The 15,171-nt window shown below is 41.3% G+C and overlaps 1 protein-coding gene across 1 annotated transcript in view; it reads left to right on the top strand.

Moving 5' to 3' along the window:
* The window catches only part of myo10 (myosin X), a 132,191-nt gene extending 117,319 nt beyond the window's left edge, over positions 1-14,872 (top strand). The window contains exons 30-41 of the mRNA XM_066687486.1: positions 246-301; positions 734-876; positions 1,019-1,210; positions 2,011-2,168; positions 3,399-3,522; positions 4,316-4,613; positions 5,731-5,938; positions 8,864-9,000; positions 9,961-10,081; positions 10,375-10,851; positions 12,123-12,314; positions 13,518-14,872. Coding sequence (XP_066543583.1) covers positions 246-301; positions 734-876; positions 1,019-1,210; positions 2,011-2,168; positions 3,399-3,522; positions 4,316-4,613; positions 5,731-5,938; positions 8,864-9,000; positions 9,961-10,081; positions 10,375-10,851; positions 12,123-12,314; positions 13,518-13,628 — 2,217 coding nt within the window. The 3' untranslated portion in view covers positions 13,629-14,872. The remainder of the gene's footprint in view (positions 1-245; positions 302-733; positions 877-1,018; positions 1,211-2,010; positions 2,169-3,398; positions 3,523-4,315; positions 4,614-5,730; positions 5,939-8,863; positions 9,001-9,960; positions 10,082-10,374; positions 10,852-12,122; positions 12,315-13,517) is intronic.
* The last annotated feature ends 299 nt before the right edge of the window (positions 14,873-15,171 follow it).

The following is a 15,171-nucleotide window of genomic DNA, read 5'->3' as shown; positions in this document are numbered from 1 at the left end:
ATTGACACTGATGTATTTAGTTTGGGCTGTTAATTTGGAATGGGAAACAAATACCTTCTGGTTTTTGTTATTATTATTATTTTTATTTCTTGGCAGACTCCCTTATCCAGGGTGACTTACAAAATATAAGCGCAATACATTGATACATCAATATGTTGTACCCCTTGGCCAGCTCTTGAGAAAATACATTTTCCTGAATAGTTTTGCTTCCGGCTAATGTTTGATATGTTGTTCATTTGGTTTAGGGAACTCTTGATGTGGGCCTCATTGATTCTGTGTGTGCTTCTGACAATCCAGAGAGGTAAGGCTTAATAACTCATTGTTGTTTTGTATTTAATTTGTTCCTCATTTTGCTGTAAAATGTATAATATATATTTCATTATTTTACCATAATCCATTCTTTTGAACTTGTTATCAATAGGTTAATATTTAAAATTCATATGCAAGGTAATACTACACGTTTCTTTCCTCATTAATGTAACAAAATGATCCATTTTGCTCTTAATATACATATAAATATATGTAAACATGCAACAGATTTGCAGTGGGATAATGATGTCATTACAATATGGAATGTTTTGCCATAACAATTCCAATTGTTTTTTATCTTATTTATTCTTTTAACTACACAGTTGCAAAGTGATTTTGAAATTCTGTTCTATGTAACCAAGGATGCAAAAGATGGATGCAACATACCTTTGATATTGTTTTTATTTTTCACCTTCATTTTCAGACCCAACTCGTTTGTGATCATCACAGCCAATCGCGTCCTGCACTGCAATGCGGACACCCCGGAGGAAATGCATCATTGGATAACCCTGCTGCAGCGCTCCAAAGGCGACACCCGGGTGGAGGGGCAAGAGTTCATTGTTAGAGGTGAGGAGGTGCCGACTGAGTGATTGACACACTGACTGTCAGAATGACTAACTGATACATTGACCAACACACATATAAATATAATATCTCCTTATCCATTAGAATTGAGAGGGTATTTACACTTCTTTGCTTTCCTCTGCAGGGTGGCTGCATAAGGAGGTGAAGAACAGCACAAAGTTGTCTCTGAAGCTAAAGAAGCGCTGGTTTCTGCTGACCCACAACTCCCTGGATTACTACAAGAGCTCGGAGAGGAGCGCGCCCAAACTGGGCACGCTGGTGCTCAACAGCCTGTGCTCAGTAGTGCCTCCAGATGAGAAGGTCTTCAAAGAAACCGGTGAGTGCTCACTTTGATTTCATATTTGAATTACTGTGGCAGATCTTCAAGTCAACATTTTTGCTTGAAAACCTTAACCTAGTATACCTAGTTTTGAGTTGGTTTTAGTTTTGTTCTAAAATCACTTGACGATGATAATAATAACAATAATAATAATAATAATCATCTTTATTTAGTAAGATTCTTTCCAACCAAAAGGTTCAAAGTGCTTCACAATTGAAAAAGGGACAGCCATACAGAAATCAAGTAAAGTAAAAGAGATTAATTAAAGAGAAGATTCCATATTAACACTAAATAAATAAAACATACTCTAAAACTACTACTGTATTAAACCATCTCAAAAAAATATTTAGTACACTAGTTTATACAAAGAGTTATTAAGTCTTGATTTAAAAGTAGTAACTGCTACTAAGCATCTAATATGATCAAACGTATGCAAACTATAATTATTGGATTAAAGGGATTAGCAGAGTTTTCTTGTATCTTTCATTTCAAACAAACCCTAGAATCTGAATCAGTGGCTGCAGCCTCCTGACACTAATGAAGACCCTGAACACATAATTGGCAGCTGAGAATGAGAAATAATCCCTCACTGTGACTCCAGATTCTCTGTGTATATAGCTGCTCACAGACTGTTTGTCTCATTCAACTATTAAAACAACCCTAAGACATGTTACTGAGCCTGTTAAGTAAATATCCTAAAAGCCTATGAAGCCAATACAGTAGTGTTTACAATACAAATGAAAGCAGTCCAAGTCCAAATGAGCTCTTCCCTCCTTCTCTCCCCACTGCACCCACAGGCTACTGGAATGTGACCGTATACGGCCGGAAGCACTGTTACCGGCTCTGCACTAAGCTGCTGAACGAGGCCACGCGTTGGGCCAGCGCCATCCAGAACGTTATCGACACTAAGGTGCCCATCGACACGCCCACCCAGCAGCTGATCCAGGACATCAAGGTAACGGGGTCTGCTGGGATAGCCAAGCGCTAGGCCAGAATTCCTCTTGAGCCTGTTTGATCAAATTGGCAGCCAGATGAAAATATGATGTGATGATGCTAGTAGTAGTAATAATAATAACAGGCATCCAGTCTTGTAGGTTGAACAGTGGACTGACTGGTTCCCCCTCTGATGAAACTTCACAACATATGAAACAAAGCACTTGGTGTAAAGCTTTTTTGGGTAACGTGCACACTGCATTCAGATCCAGTTGCATGAAACACAGCTACTGGTGTAGCAGCTTTTCCCTTGACTTTAATGGGTTAATGTACTTTGCATAACACCCTTAATAAACCCCACAAAAAACATAAGTACAAAACGGAACACTGGAGTTAAAAGTGTCTGTTATTTTCATTCTTTGGTGATGCGACCATTTATTTTATTATGTATCCTCTTGAACCAGCATTTTCCTTTATTTTGAATTTTTTCAATTTCTTTTGTTATTTCACCTCTGGGTGGAATAGCACACAATTACATTCCTCTTGATAGTATAAGCGGTGCCTGCTGGCCCTGCTTGCCTGTTTTTTTCAATGTGATTGTTTCTGCTTACAAAGCAAAGAAAACAAACCATAAAATGAGGGACGCGGGAGCAGCAGCAGTTTGATTAAACAGCAGGGAGGATAATTGTTGCTCATTTCACTACATTATTGTAAAGGCACTGCTCAGTGATTGACAAGCTAAAATGGGCATGCTTCAGATGTAGAGTTTAAAAGTCCTTGCATAAAAGCTACAGTGAGCTGTAAGCATAGAAAACTGATGTCCCTGTATGTGAGGTTTCCCTTTCCCTAAAAACAGTTTGCAGTAGTAAATGAGCAGCTATTAAACTGTTGAAACTGAAAGCAAGGATTTAATGAGTGTACTTTTCTTCAGACTCATCCTCATACTTTAATCAGGGTGCTTGCTTGGGCTTTGGTAAAGGATTCCAGAACTGGTTTAAACTTTCAGAATGTTCAATTAGAAATGTACAACAAGAGCGGTGGACAAATTTCCTAGCTTTTTGTTTTCTTGACTCTAGCTCAAAATGTACTAATGTATTCATTGATTTTTAAATTTTCTTTTACTCTTTTCCATACTACTTTGTCAGTTGTTGGATTTTAAAGTTTTGGGCGAGACAGTTGCTTGCAGGAATTACTTGTCTTCAGCAGCTCGGAAAATCATCCTGTCTGTGTGCTGTGCTCTGGCTTGTTTCAGGAGAACTGCTTGAATTCTGAAGTGGTGGAGCAAATCTACAAGCGGAACCCCATTCTGCGTTACACCCATCACCCCCTGCACTCCCCGCTTCTGCCTTTGCCTTACGGGGACATCAGCCTGAATTGTGAGTGCCTTTCTCATAAAAATAAGAACAGCTTAAAACAAATTATATATATGTATGAGTGGCGTGAGTAAGAAATCAGTGAAGAGGGAAGATGTTGAATGTGAAGGGGCTGGAAACGTTACAAGAAGGACAGATCAAAGCTATGGAATGGATCCCAAGAGATAAAAGACTATTACATGAATTAGAAAAGAAACTTGTATTATAAACTCTACTATTGTCTATTATCTGTAGAGGGGTCTGTTTATGCCATTCCATTGAATTTGCTTCTGAAAACAGGGTATTTTAAGTTTTTCTTACCAGTTCTGCTGGAGTTTTCCTCAGAATAGCATTTTCGTACAAAATACAATCTTTCCTATTCATTGTCCTTTTTGTTAACCGAGAGAAACAATTTCAATAGCCCAGAATTTTGTACCATAAAAACAAAACTGCAAAAAAAAGGACTGCAATAATTATCCTATTAAGCTGGAGGAACTGGAGAAAGAAGCTGGAGAATAGGATGGAAAATAACTAAATTGCAAATAATTTGTTGAAAAGCGGTGTATGTAATATACAGTTGTTTTTAAAGGTATTAGCACTCGTTTTAAAATCATGCTATGTGGTGATTTGCTCAATAAATATTAATTAATTAAAATTAATATAAAGTTAACCTATACTAAGTGTATTTTGCCATGAGTTTGTTGGATTCAGCACGAAAACTATACATTTGTCAGTTCATTGAAATGTGTGACAACAGTGAAGTACATAACATTCAATTGATTCCTGCTTCACTGCATTCCTCTCCCCTCCTCCACAGTGCTGAAAGACAAGGGCTACACCACCCTGCAGGAAGAGGCCATCAAGGTGTTCAACTCCCTGCAGCACATGGAGTCCGTGCCTGACCCCGTGCCCCTCATCCAGGGCATCCTGCAGACCGGCCAGGACCTCCGACCCCTACGGGACGAGTTGTACTGCCAGCTGATCAAGCAGACCAGCAAAGTGCCGCAGCCTGGCATCGTGGGCAACCTGCGCAACTGGCACATCCTGGCCTGCCTCAGCTCCACCTTCACCCCCTCACGTAGCATCCTCAAGTACCTCAAGTTCCACCTCAAGAGGTACAATTCAGTGGTGGGGTCCCTGCTGTGTGTTGTGGTGTGGCATGTTATTATGATTAATTATATTGTTGTATTATTTTATTATTTGCTGGTTGAAATGACCTAATCCAGTAGGCACAAAGCCTAAGGCAGGTTACACCCTGGACGTCAAGTTTTATTTAAAGTTGGTACAGCTGTTACATCACACAGGTTTTGACATGTATAGTCTCTGGTGTGCATTATATTCAAAATAAATGTTCTGCTTTTTAAATGGCAATGATTAACCTCCTACATTTCAATTACACTTAAAATTGGTCTTCAGTATGAGTGGAAACAACAAAGAGCATGTTTCTTTTTTTTAAACCCTTGTGAAGAGGTTTAAGTGTTGTTTTGCCTATGTAAAATGCACTGGATTAAAAAAAAAGGAAAGTGAATGCAACTTAATTTACACCTCGATCTGTTATTGGTCCTATGAATGATGTGGTGCACTTTTATTTATTTGTTCAGTCCTAGCGAAAATGTCATCCTAAATTTATTTTTAGTTTTCTGACTAATGTGACCGTATTGCAGAACATCTCCCCCCTAAACCACATCAATTACTTTAAACACCAGGAAATAACTGAACGAGTGAACAGGAAGTGGTTTAATCTGAGGAAGTATACAGGCATTTATTTAGCAATATAATTAAATATACAGGACGTTATACAAGTTATTTAGAGATATCTCAACATGAAATTGAGATCTTAAAATGGACAGAAAGTCCAATTTGAGATATCTCAAAAGGAATTCAAGATCTCTTATTTGAAAGTGCATTTGAAGATGTCTTGAAAACATTTAAAGATATCTCAAATTAATTTCAAGATATCTGTTATTTCAATCATTTTGAGATAACTAAATGCTAATTTGGCTTGCCATAGAGGAATGTTGTGATGCTTTCTGTATGTACACAACTTTACGGCTGTTGCTACATTGATTTCTGCATCAGTTTCAACAAACTGTGAAAAATATGACAATTTCAAATTATGACAAAATTAATGACTAAATAGCATAGCTTCAAACAAGGGTGAGAAAATACTTCTCACAGCACTTCTTCTGCAAATTACGGAATTGAATTTAGTTTTTTTTCTTCACTCGGCAGGACGCGAGAACACTTCCCAGGGACGGAGATGGAGAAGTATGCTGCCTTCACCTCTGAGTCTCTGAAAAAGACCAAATCCAGGGAGTTTGTGCCCTCGCAGGAGGAAATCAAGGCCATCATCAGCAGACAAGAAATGACCACCACAGTATACTGCCATGGGGGCGGCTCCTGCAAAATCACCATCAACTCCCACACCATGGCTGGAGAGGTAAGAGTAGGGGAGGGGGACTTCGGATAATCAGTCACTAGACTTTGGGCTGACAGGAGGTCAACAACTGATTCGTTTATCACTGTGTTTTGAGGAAGTCTGTGATGACAATACTGCCCTTTTCTTTTCCCGCCCCCCTTAGGCCGCTGTGGGCAGAGTCTCCTCTGTCTCTCCCCTTCTGCCAACGAGTTCAATAATTCCACTATTTGATGGGGGGGGGGTTTAGGGGGGGCTTGTCCTTCAAAGGAAGCAGGTCATACTATCTTTTTTGTTATATTTTTAGTTTTTTCTTGTGTTTGGTTTTTGAATATGTCTTGCACAACGTACAAGAAACATTCTAGTCCAGCACCCATAGGCATAGGTTTAGTGATACAATAATTTGCTCATAGTCGTTATTTATGAGATGTACTGGTACATTTTGCTCTGAACCCCCACTCAACAACTCTGCAGCCATGATGATATCATTTCAGAAAAAAATTTGGGGGGAGCAAAGAAGGTGTGGGGGTGCTCCTTATGAACTCATGCAGCTGGGGGAGAGGGATTGGGTAGTGGGGTGCAGTGGTCCTATCATTTTGGAGCTCATTGTGTGCATAGGTATTTTACCAGCAACTTTGCCCTTCATTCCTTAAAGTCGTTTATTTTATCAATTCATTTATTTACGTTTTTATTAATTTTTCACTCACCCCTGCCTGACACCAAAAACAATCCCCATGTGCAGTATCCCAGTGGATTGGGGGTGGATCAGTTTCTCACCAAGTGATATTTCAAAGCTGCCAAACGCAGACACACTTCAGGAGCTCTCGGGGATTCATGGAAATGTTGGCTGTCCCACACCAGAGACATGTGGGAAGGGGCCCTCTCTGAGCCTGCCAGTCTGTGAGAGCTCAACATGGCCTATTTTACTCTGTTCTCTCTACATTTCGGTCTGGCTAAATAACACAAAAATCTCGGTAAATACATAAATACATGAATGAAAACCATTAAGTACTAGGATTGACTGAATCTATCTTAGATGAGTCAAGGGTGTTACTAAGCTTCGCACCCAGGTGCTGTTTCATCCATTTTTGTTTGTTTGAGCTTTTGTCTCTCTTTTACAATGCAACTGAAACAGGGTTATAAAATAATAAGTCGCTGTGCCAGGATAATTTTTCTCCAAGCCCTCCAGATGTCATCTTCTGGTTGAACCAAGTCTCTACAAACCAATAATGTACACTCACCTAAAGAATTATTAGGAACACCTGTTCAATTTCTCATTAATGCAATTATCTAACCAACCAATCACATGGCAGTTGCTTCAATGCATTTAGGGGTGTGGTCCTGGTCAAGACAATCTCCTGAACTCCAAACTGAATGTCTGAATGGGAAAGAAAGGTGATTTAAGCAATTTTGAGCGTGGCATGGTTGTTGGTGCCAGACGGGCCGGTCTGAGTATTTCACAATCTGCTCAGTTACTGGGATTTTCACGCACAACCATTTCTAGGGTTTACAAAGAATGGTGTGAAAAGGGAAAAACATCCAGTATGCGGCAGTCCTGTGGGCGAAAATGCCTTGTTGATGCTAGAGGTCAGAGGAGAATGGGCCGACTGATTCAAGCTGATAGAAGAGCAACTTTGACTGAAATAACCACTCGTTACAACCGAGGTATGCAGCAAAGCATTTGTGAAGCCACAACACGTACAACCTTGAGGCGGATGGGCTACAACAGCAGAAGACCCCACCGGGTACCACTCATCTCCACTACAAATAGGAAAAAGAGGCTACAATTTGCACAAGCTCACCAAAATTGGACAGTTGAAGACTGGAAAAATGTTGCCTGGTCTGATGAGTCTCGATTTCTGTTGAGACATGCAGATGGTAGAGTCAGAATTTGGCGTAAACAGAATGAGAACATGGATCCATCATGCCTTGTTACCACTGTGCAGGCTGGTGGTGGTGGTGTAATGGTGTGGGGGATGTTTTCTTGGCACACTTTAGGCCCCTTAGTGCCAATTGGGCATCGTTTAAATGCCACGGCCTACCTGAGCATTGTTTCTGACCATGTCCATCCCTTTATGACCACCATATACCCATCCTCTGATGGCTACTTCCAGCAGGATAATGCACCATGACACAAAGGTCGAATCATTTCAAATTGGTTTCTTGAACATGACAATGAGTTCACTGTACTAAACTGGCCCCCACAGTCACCAGATCTCAACCCAATAGAACATCTTTGGGATGTGGTGGAACGGGAGCTTCGTGCCCTGGATGTGCATCCCACAAATCTCCATCAACTGCAAGATGCTATCCTATCAATATGGGCCAACATTTCTAAAGAATGCTTTCAGCACCTTGTTGAATCAATGCCACGTAGAATTAAGGCAGTTCTGAAGGCGAAAGGGGGTCAAACACAGTATTAGTATGGTGTTCCTAATAATCCTTTAGGTGAGTGTATATATGGACCATATCCCTTTATGGGGGAGAAGCAGACATTCTCGATTGTTCTCATTTTGCAAGTGTGATGGTCTTGCTTTGTTTTTGGAAGGAGGGAGTTGTTTTTTTCTCTCCCTAGGCATCTTGAGGAATTGTGACCACAGTACACATATAGCTCAATCCAAGACAGCATTGAAAATTTGAATTGTATTGGAACACAGTCTTTTTCTTCATGACTTAAAAGAGCTTTTAACTTGCAGCGTAATTTTTTGAAATTACATAGAGTGACAAGTGATGTGTGTGGTTTCTCAAGCCCTGCCGCCACTGCCTTTTACCTTCACAATCAATCAGCCGTATGGATTAAGTTTTTTGAAAAGGTTTGCACTGGATAACTTCTACAATACATGACAAGTTCACAGCACATTATTTGAATGCGTCGTGCACAGTACTAGTGTTAACATCTGCGTTTCCTGATTTCCGCTGTGCTTAACAGCCCCTCTTTGTGCCCTGCAGGTTGTCGAGAAGCTGATCAGGGGTCTGGCCATGGAAGATAGCCGGAACATGTTCGCCCTGTTTGAGCACAACGATTCCACTGACAAGGCCATAGAGAGCCGGACTGTGGTGGCTGATATCTTGGCCAAGTTTGAAAAGTAAGTCAAGGGTGCTGGGGGAATAGGATGGAGAGGGAGGGAGCACATGGGGCTGATTAGGGGTGGCTGCAAAAACACTGTTGCTGCTGCTTTGCAGAAAGATAAATACTATTCACATTGCACATATTGCTGTGAAGGAACCAATAAATAAACCCCAGAAATGAAGTGTTTGAAGAAAATGCTCCCCCACCCACCTTTCTTTTTAAGTAGCGTTTGAATGTTTTATAAATGGAAAAACTAGTCACAATGATTCATGACTACGGCTCACAGCTCATGCTTTCAGCAATAATGAGCCCTGTTTGGTGATGTCCAGTGCTTAAGGGTACAGTTATTATATTTCAAGGGCAATGAGAGGTAACAGCAGGGGATGTTGTACGCGGCATGCAATTCAATTTCCTTACTTCTTTCCCTTCCTTTTGTGTTTTTTTTTTTTAACAGAAGAACAGTGTAGCTTCATAGTAGCCTTTCTGTGTAAGACATCTAAAAAACAAATGTCATGTCCCTTCTCTGATTCCTCAGTGTCCTAAAATATATGTAAAGTGTACAGTGCTTTAATTTGTAGGCATCCTGTAATGTGATTTGGTATACATACTATACCTGTGTGTTATTGTCCAGCCTTTAGTGCATAGTTCAAGGTCAGGGTTATCAAAAACCACCGGCTTGTCCAGGAATTCAGCGACTCATTTGTGTATAGCTACATTATTACATCACATATTTTAAAAACACTGTGAGTAACAATATATTTTATATTAATCCAAATACCATACACTTTTTATCCAGGTTTGCACTTTGCACCTGTTTTTGTTGTCCTATTTTTTTGGTGTGCATCACTCACGACTGTATGTTGAAAATAGAAGAATGTATGACTGCTATTATTGTTAAAGAGCCCCTATTGAAAATACAGGTCCATTTAATTTATATCAATGTGGGGGCTGAATTGTTGAATCTGTTTATTTTCAGGCTTTCGGCAAGTCAAGAAGAGGGCAGCAAGGGGTGGAAATTTTACTTCAAACTCTACTGCTTTTTGGACACAGACAACGTTCCCAGGGACAGTGTGGAATTTGCCTTCATGTTTGAACAAGTAAGATCCATCTCTGTCCATCACTGTATCATTCTCCCTGTCTCATTCTCTCTCTCCGTCTCTCTCTCTTTCTCTGTCTATCTCACACCCTCCATCACTCCCTCCATTCCTCAATTAAGTTTAATTAATTAAAAAAAAAAAAAAAAAAAAAAAAAGCTTTGTTGGCATGGCAAGTTACATCAGTTTTGCCAAAGCATTCACATAGAGGTCCAGTGCTCAGGAACAGGAGAATGGGGAACAAGAAATTCAGTAATTATAAAGAATCTCCATCACTCTCCCGCTCTCCCTTCTAGGCCCATGAGGCAGTGATCCGGGGCCACTACCCAGCCCCTGAAGAGAGCCTGCAGTTCCTGGCGGCCCTGCGTCTGCAGTATCTGCTCGGAGACTGCGGCACCCCAGCCTCCTCCGCCACCCCCACCATCCCGCCCATGGAGCAGCTATACCCAATCAGCCGCCTGCGAGCCCGCGTGACCCAGTCAGCCCGCACCTTCTCCCCAGGCTCAGCCCACGAGCGCGCCGACAAGAAGCGCTCCAGCTTCCTCGAAGGCACCTTGCGTAGGAGCTTCCGCAGCGGCTCGGTCAGCAGGCAGCGGCTGGAGGAGGAGCAGGCACTGGAGGCCTGGGTGAGGGAGGAGGTGGCGGCTGCCCGGCTTGGCATCCTTGACAAGTGGAGGAAGCTGCAGGGCGTGAGCCAGGATCAGGCCATGGCCAAGTACATGGCACTGGTGAAGGAGTGGCCAGGGTATGGCTCCACACTGTTCGACGCAGAGGTGAGACTGGAATTGACATCTTGCCATTGTCATGTTCTGTAGTAATTTATTTATTGTTACTCTTTTGATGGGTTTGTTTACTGGTTTTCACCATTAATTTCTTTTGGTGGGGGTCAGCAGCCAATGAGAGTTGAGCTGATTGAAGAAGAAAAAAGAAACGGAAAGAATAAACATGAGAATTAGATTATCATAAGTATTTATTAAAATAATGAAAATACCAATGGTTGTTTCGGGGCAGGTTATTTTAAAATACTATAATACAGGTATCTGTAATTGATTAAAAGCATCAAATGCAGAACTACATACCAAAGTATCGATACAATGTGATGATCATTCTGTGGGATGAATATAGCCTGTGACTGTTGCTCAGCTCCAGCTCTCACAGAGTAAACAGCCTACTGACCTCGCCTCCCCAGCCATGTCTTCACACACATCTTCTTTTCTCTCCGCTTTTTGTGTTTGTCCGCACAGACGAACACAAACAGCAACAGCAGCTTGTGGTTGTGTCCTTGTTGCGCAGATTTCCACAGTTTTGCACAGATCTGCAGAAATCCACTGATCCCATTGGTGGAGCAGCGTAGATCTGCGCATGATTGCGGACATCTGCACTACACGAACGTAACCTGTAAATGTCCCCGTCCATGTTTGTTTACCTTTTCTCTGGATGGATCACGTGTATTTCCGTGAGCTGTGGGGAGTTTAGAGGCTGTGCCAGATATCCCTACGACACACAGGGTTTTAGATCAGTCTAAAAGTGTGTGTTCCCCTGTACTTAAGTGATTGTGTAGTATGCCGCAAAAGACATATATTCGGTGCAAAATAGTCGTTAAGTGTGAGCTGCCCACCCCAGCTTAAGGTGCATGTTCTCCCGTGGCCACATGGGTTTGTGCCAGATGCTCTGGTTTCCTCCTGTTTCCCAAAGACAGGCTGTTTAGTTTGATTGGCTACTCTGTGTTGACCTGTGTCTGTGTGCGCTGCCCTATGATAGACTGGCATCCCATTCAGGGTGTGCCCTGAGTCTGCCAGGGTTAGACTCTGACTCACTGTGACCCTTACTGGATGAAAAAGTCATTGTAAATGGATGGATGGATAAACAAATGATAGATTACAGTCCCTGATTTAAATGTATGTCAAATAAAGCAGAGATGCTGCCTGAATCAGATACCTGGAATAGGAGTGGGGCCAAGGAGAGGGTACCAGCACAGGGTTGGAAATCATCACTGTGGATGTGTGATTGTTAATGGCATGGGTTTGGCTTTGTGTCTCTGCAGTCCAGGGAAGGCGGGTACCCCTCAGAGGTATGGCTGGGCGTGAGCGCTGACGCCGTGTCTGTGTACAAGCGTGGGGAGCCCAGGCCACTGGAGGTCTTCCCCTACGAGCACATCCTGTCGTTCGGAGCCCCGCTGCCCAACACCTATAAAATCGCTGTGGAGGACAGGGAGCTGCTGTTTGAAACCAACCTGGTGAGTCACATCTCTCCTGCCACTCCTGACATTATTTACCATCACACTTTAACATCAGTTTTATCTAAGCAGCACAGACAAATATCAAACATCCACTGACTATCAGAAATTTGCTTGTTTATAAGTAAGGGTCTGAATGTAATGTTGTATCCAAAACATTTTGCACTGGGGCTTGGTTTCATTTGCCGAGACAGTGTATCACAAGGGATCATTTGTGTAGCTGGAAGAATTCAGTTAAGCTGTGAACCTACAAGGATCCACATCGGTCATTCTTGTTTGATATCTTACACCATTTTGTTTTTACTATAATCACTATAAGCTTGCTATCACTTGCCCCCCTCCCCAAGTCATCAAAAATGAAAAATAGCTGGTTGCAATCCACCTTGCAATCCACAACACATAACAAATGCAAACCTTTAAGATTGGTTTTGCATAACTATCTAATTTAACAGGATTGAACAAAACCAAAACAGATGAATGCTTCATGGATTAAAACTGAGCACGCCACACTAAGATTGTCAGGGAGTTATTCTATTAGCCTTCAAGGCTTCTTCAAGGTGCCTTTACACAAGCAGCCGAGACCTCAGTCCTGCCGTATCCTGCCATTGTATTTCTAGTGCACAATATATTCATAATCACGGCAACAGAGATTTCACAGAGACTTCTGTTTTAGGCACCATCAGAAAGGTTTGAAATACAAAGCCTAATGTGTGTTTCAATCTTTTTTTTCTCTCTCTCTCTCTCTCTCTCAGACGAGTTGTATTTCTCGGTTCGGTTACACCAGTGAAACAGCCGCTCTTGGGAGACTGGGTTATCCTGTTGTGAAAAGTCCAACATTAATGCAAACAAAACTGATAAGCTAACAGTACTTTCACAGGGGGGAATCAAGCCATTGCATTAGCTTCACAGCTCATTTAACCTTAAGCCTAACACTTAATCACACCAGTTCTGGGACTGAGAACTCGTCTCAGTTATTGACTGGTGAAGCAAGTGCAGTACAAACCCAGTTCAGTGAAGGCCTAGGACAGTTCAGGCAGTTTACATGTCATCTGACCGGCAGCAGCAGAAAGGAAAGGGGAGGGGGGGAGTGATCTACTATATAAAACCTGCTGGACTAGGGAGCCAGGGTACAGAGTGTGAGTGCTAAAGCTCTTAATGAGTTTCTAGCTGTGTGCTTTATTTTTATTTTCTTATTTTCTACAGGTTGTGGACATCGCCAAACTGATGAAAGCCTACATCAGCATGATTGTGAAGAAGCGCTACAGCACATCTCGCTCTGTCAGCAGCCAGGGCAGCCAGTGCAGCAGTCGATGAGGGGAGGCAGCTTGTGTTGACCTCCAGGGGGAGCAGAGGCCCTGGCCCTGTGCTGGGACTGGGTGGTCGATTTGAGCTGCAGGAGGCCCTGGCCTCAGCCTCACCCACCTCCTAAACGGGCACTCTCAGGCCACACTCAAAACTGTGCACAGGAGGCAGCAAAACAAAAACACTCTCGCCCTTACAATCCTACATCGTGCATCATACATTTCAACCCCGACCAGCAAAAACAGCTCCTCTTTTTAAACCAAATTGTCATATAGTGTGTTTGTTTTTGTTTTTTTAAATGTGAGAACTAGAATAACTCGAGGGTCATGTTTAAAAGGGATGGGGTTTATTTAAAAAAAAAAATCTCCTATCTCGCTGGTATCATCCCTAGTATTCCGGTTTACTTGGGCTGGTGTTTGAGGATAGCCTGTTCTCGAGAGGTAAAATGCTGAGATGCTACATGTGAGTCAGTGTCAGTGTAATTTCTTGCAACGTGCATCAGAGACCAGATACATGTTTTCTTATTTAAAAAAAGAAGAGGAGTCTGTAAACTTCCAAAGCTTTAAACATATTTGTGTAGAATGCACAAATAGAACACTGCCAGCAAAGTAGCTGTTACAAAAAAAGTGCCTTATTGTGTTCTTTTATTTTTTGGGGAAATACAAAATGTCATATGCTAAAACTGTGGTAACTTTAGGATGCCAAGTACATGTATATTTAAAAGCAAAAAACAAGAAAAAGAAAATGCCATGGTTTCATTCTTCAAGGTAAGTGCTGTCTGAGTTTTATTGATTCAAAAAGGTGCTCTAAAGTTTCTCATTCCTATTGTGGTGTCATTTCAATGGATTGCTGCTGGCGGCTTTCCCCCAAAGACAATAAGGATATCCTTTTTTTTTCTTATAATGTGCCTTTTTTTTGTAAAATTTGTACACAACTTTGTAATCAATATTTTTCCTCTGGAATGTTTTATTTCAAATACAATAATGTGCAATGTTTTATATAAGCAATGGCTGTACATTTTTTAGATTGAGATTCTAGCATTCTTTACTGGACTGTAACACAAGGCAATTGAAACAAAAGTACTCCTTTCTTAAAAAAATCATAATAACTGCAAAATATTTCTGCTGCTTCAGAGGAATATCAGAAGCAGCATACTGTACATGAAAGTGATGGCTTTTTAATAAGTGTATTAGTTGTGTTATGCATTTACTGTTCCTAACTGTTCCTAACAAGCCATTAAATACATATTTATCTTATCTCACAATGTGTTTTTTTAAGTGTGAGGTCTTTAAAAAATAAAACAAAAGGCAGAATTTACAAGTACACTGATCACATTTCCATCACACTTACTTACATTCATGTTTTAGAATCCGGTACTTTTTGCATGCATTGTATAGTCACTGCAGTCACTGACACTTGACGGTATGATCTTTCCTTTCAAACCTTTGCAGTGACATGTTGGAGAAGAAGTAGTTTATTTTAAACTCTAGTAAACTAAATCGGTCATGCTTAACAATAAAGGGCACCAATAATTTATGAATTAATGTATCAATCC

This window comes from Amia ocellicauda, chromosome 2, assembly GCF_036373705.1.
Source record: "Amia ocellicauda isolate fAmiCal2 chromosome 2, fAmiCal2.hap1, whole genome shotgun sequence".
Lineage (NCBI taxonomy): Eukaryota > Metazoa > Chordata > Actinopteri > Amiiformes > Amiidae > Amia > Amia ocellicauda.
Note: the sequence above shows the minus strand (reverse complement) of the source record. Positions and strands in the feature narration are given on the sequence as shown.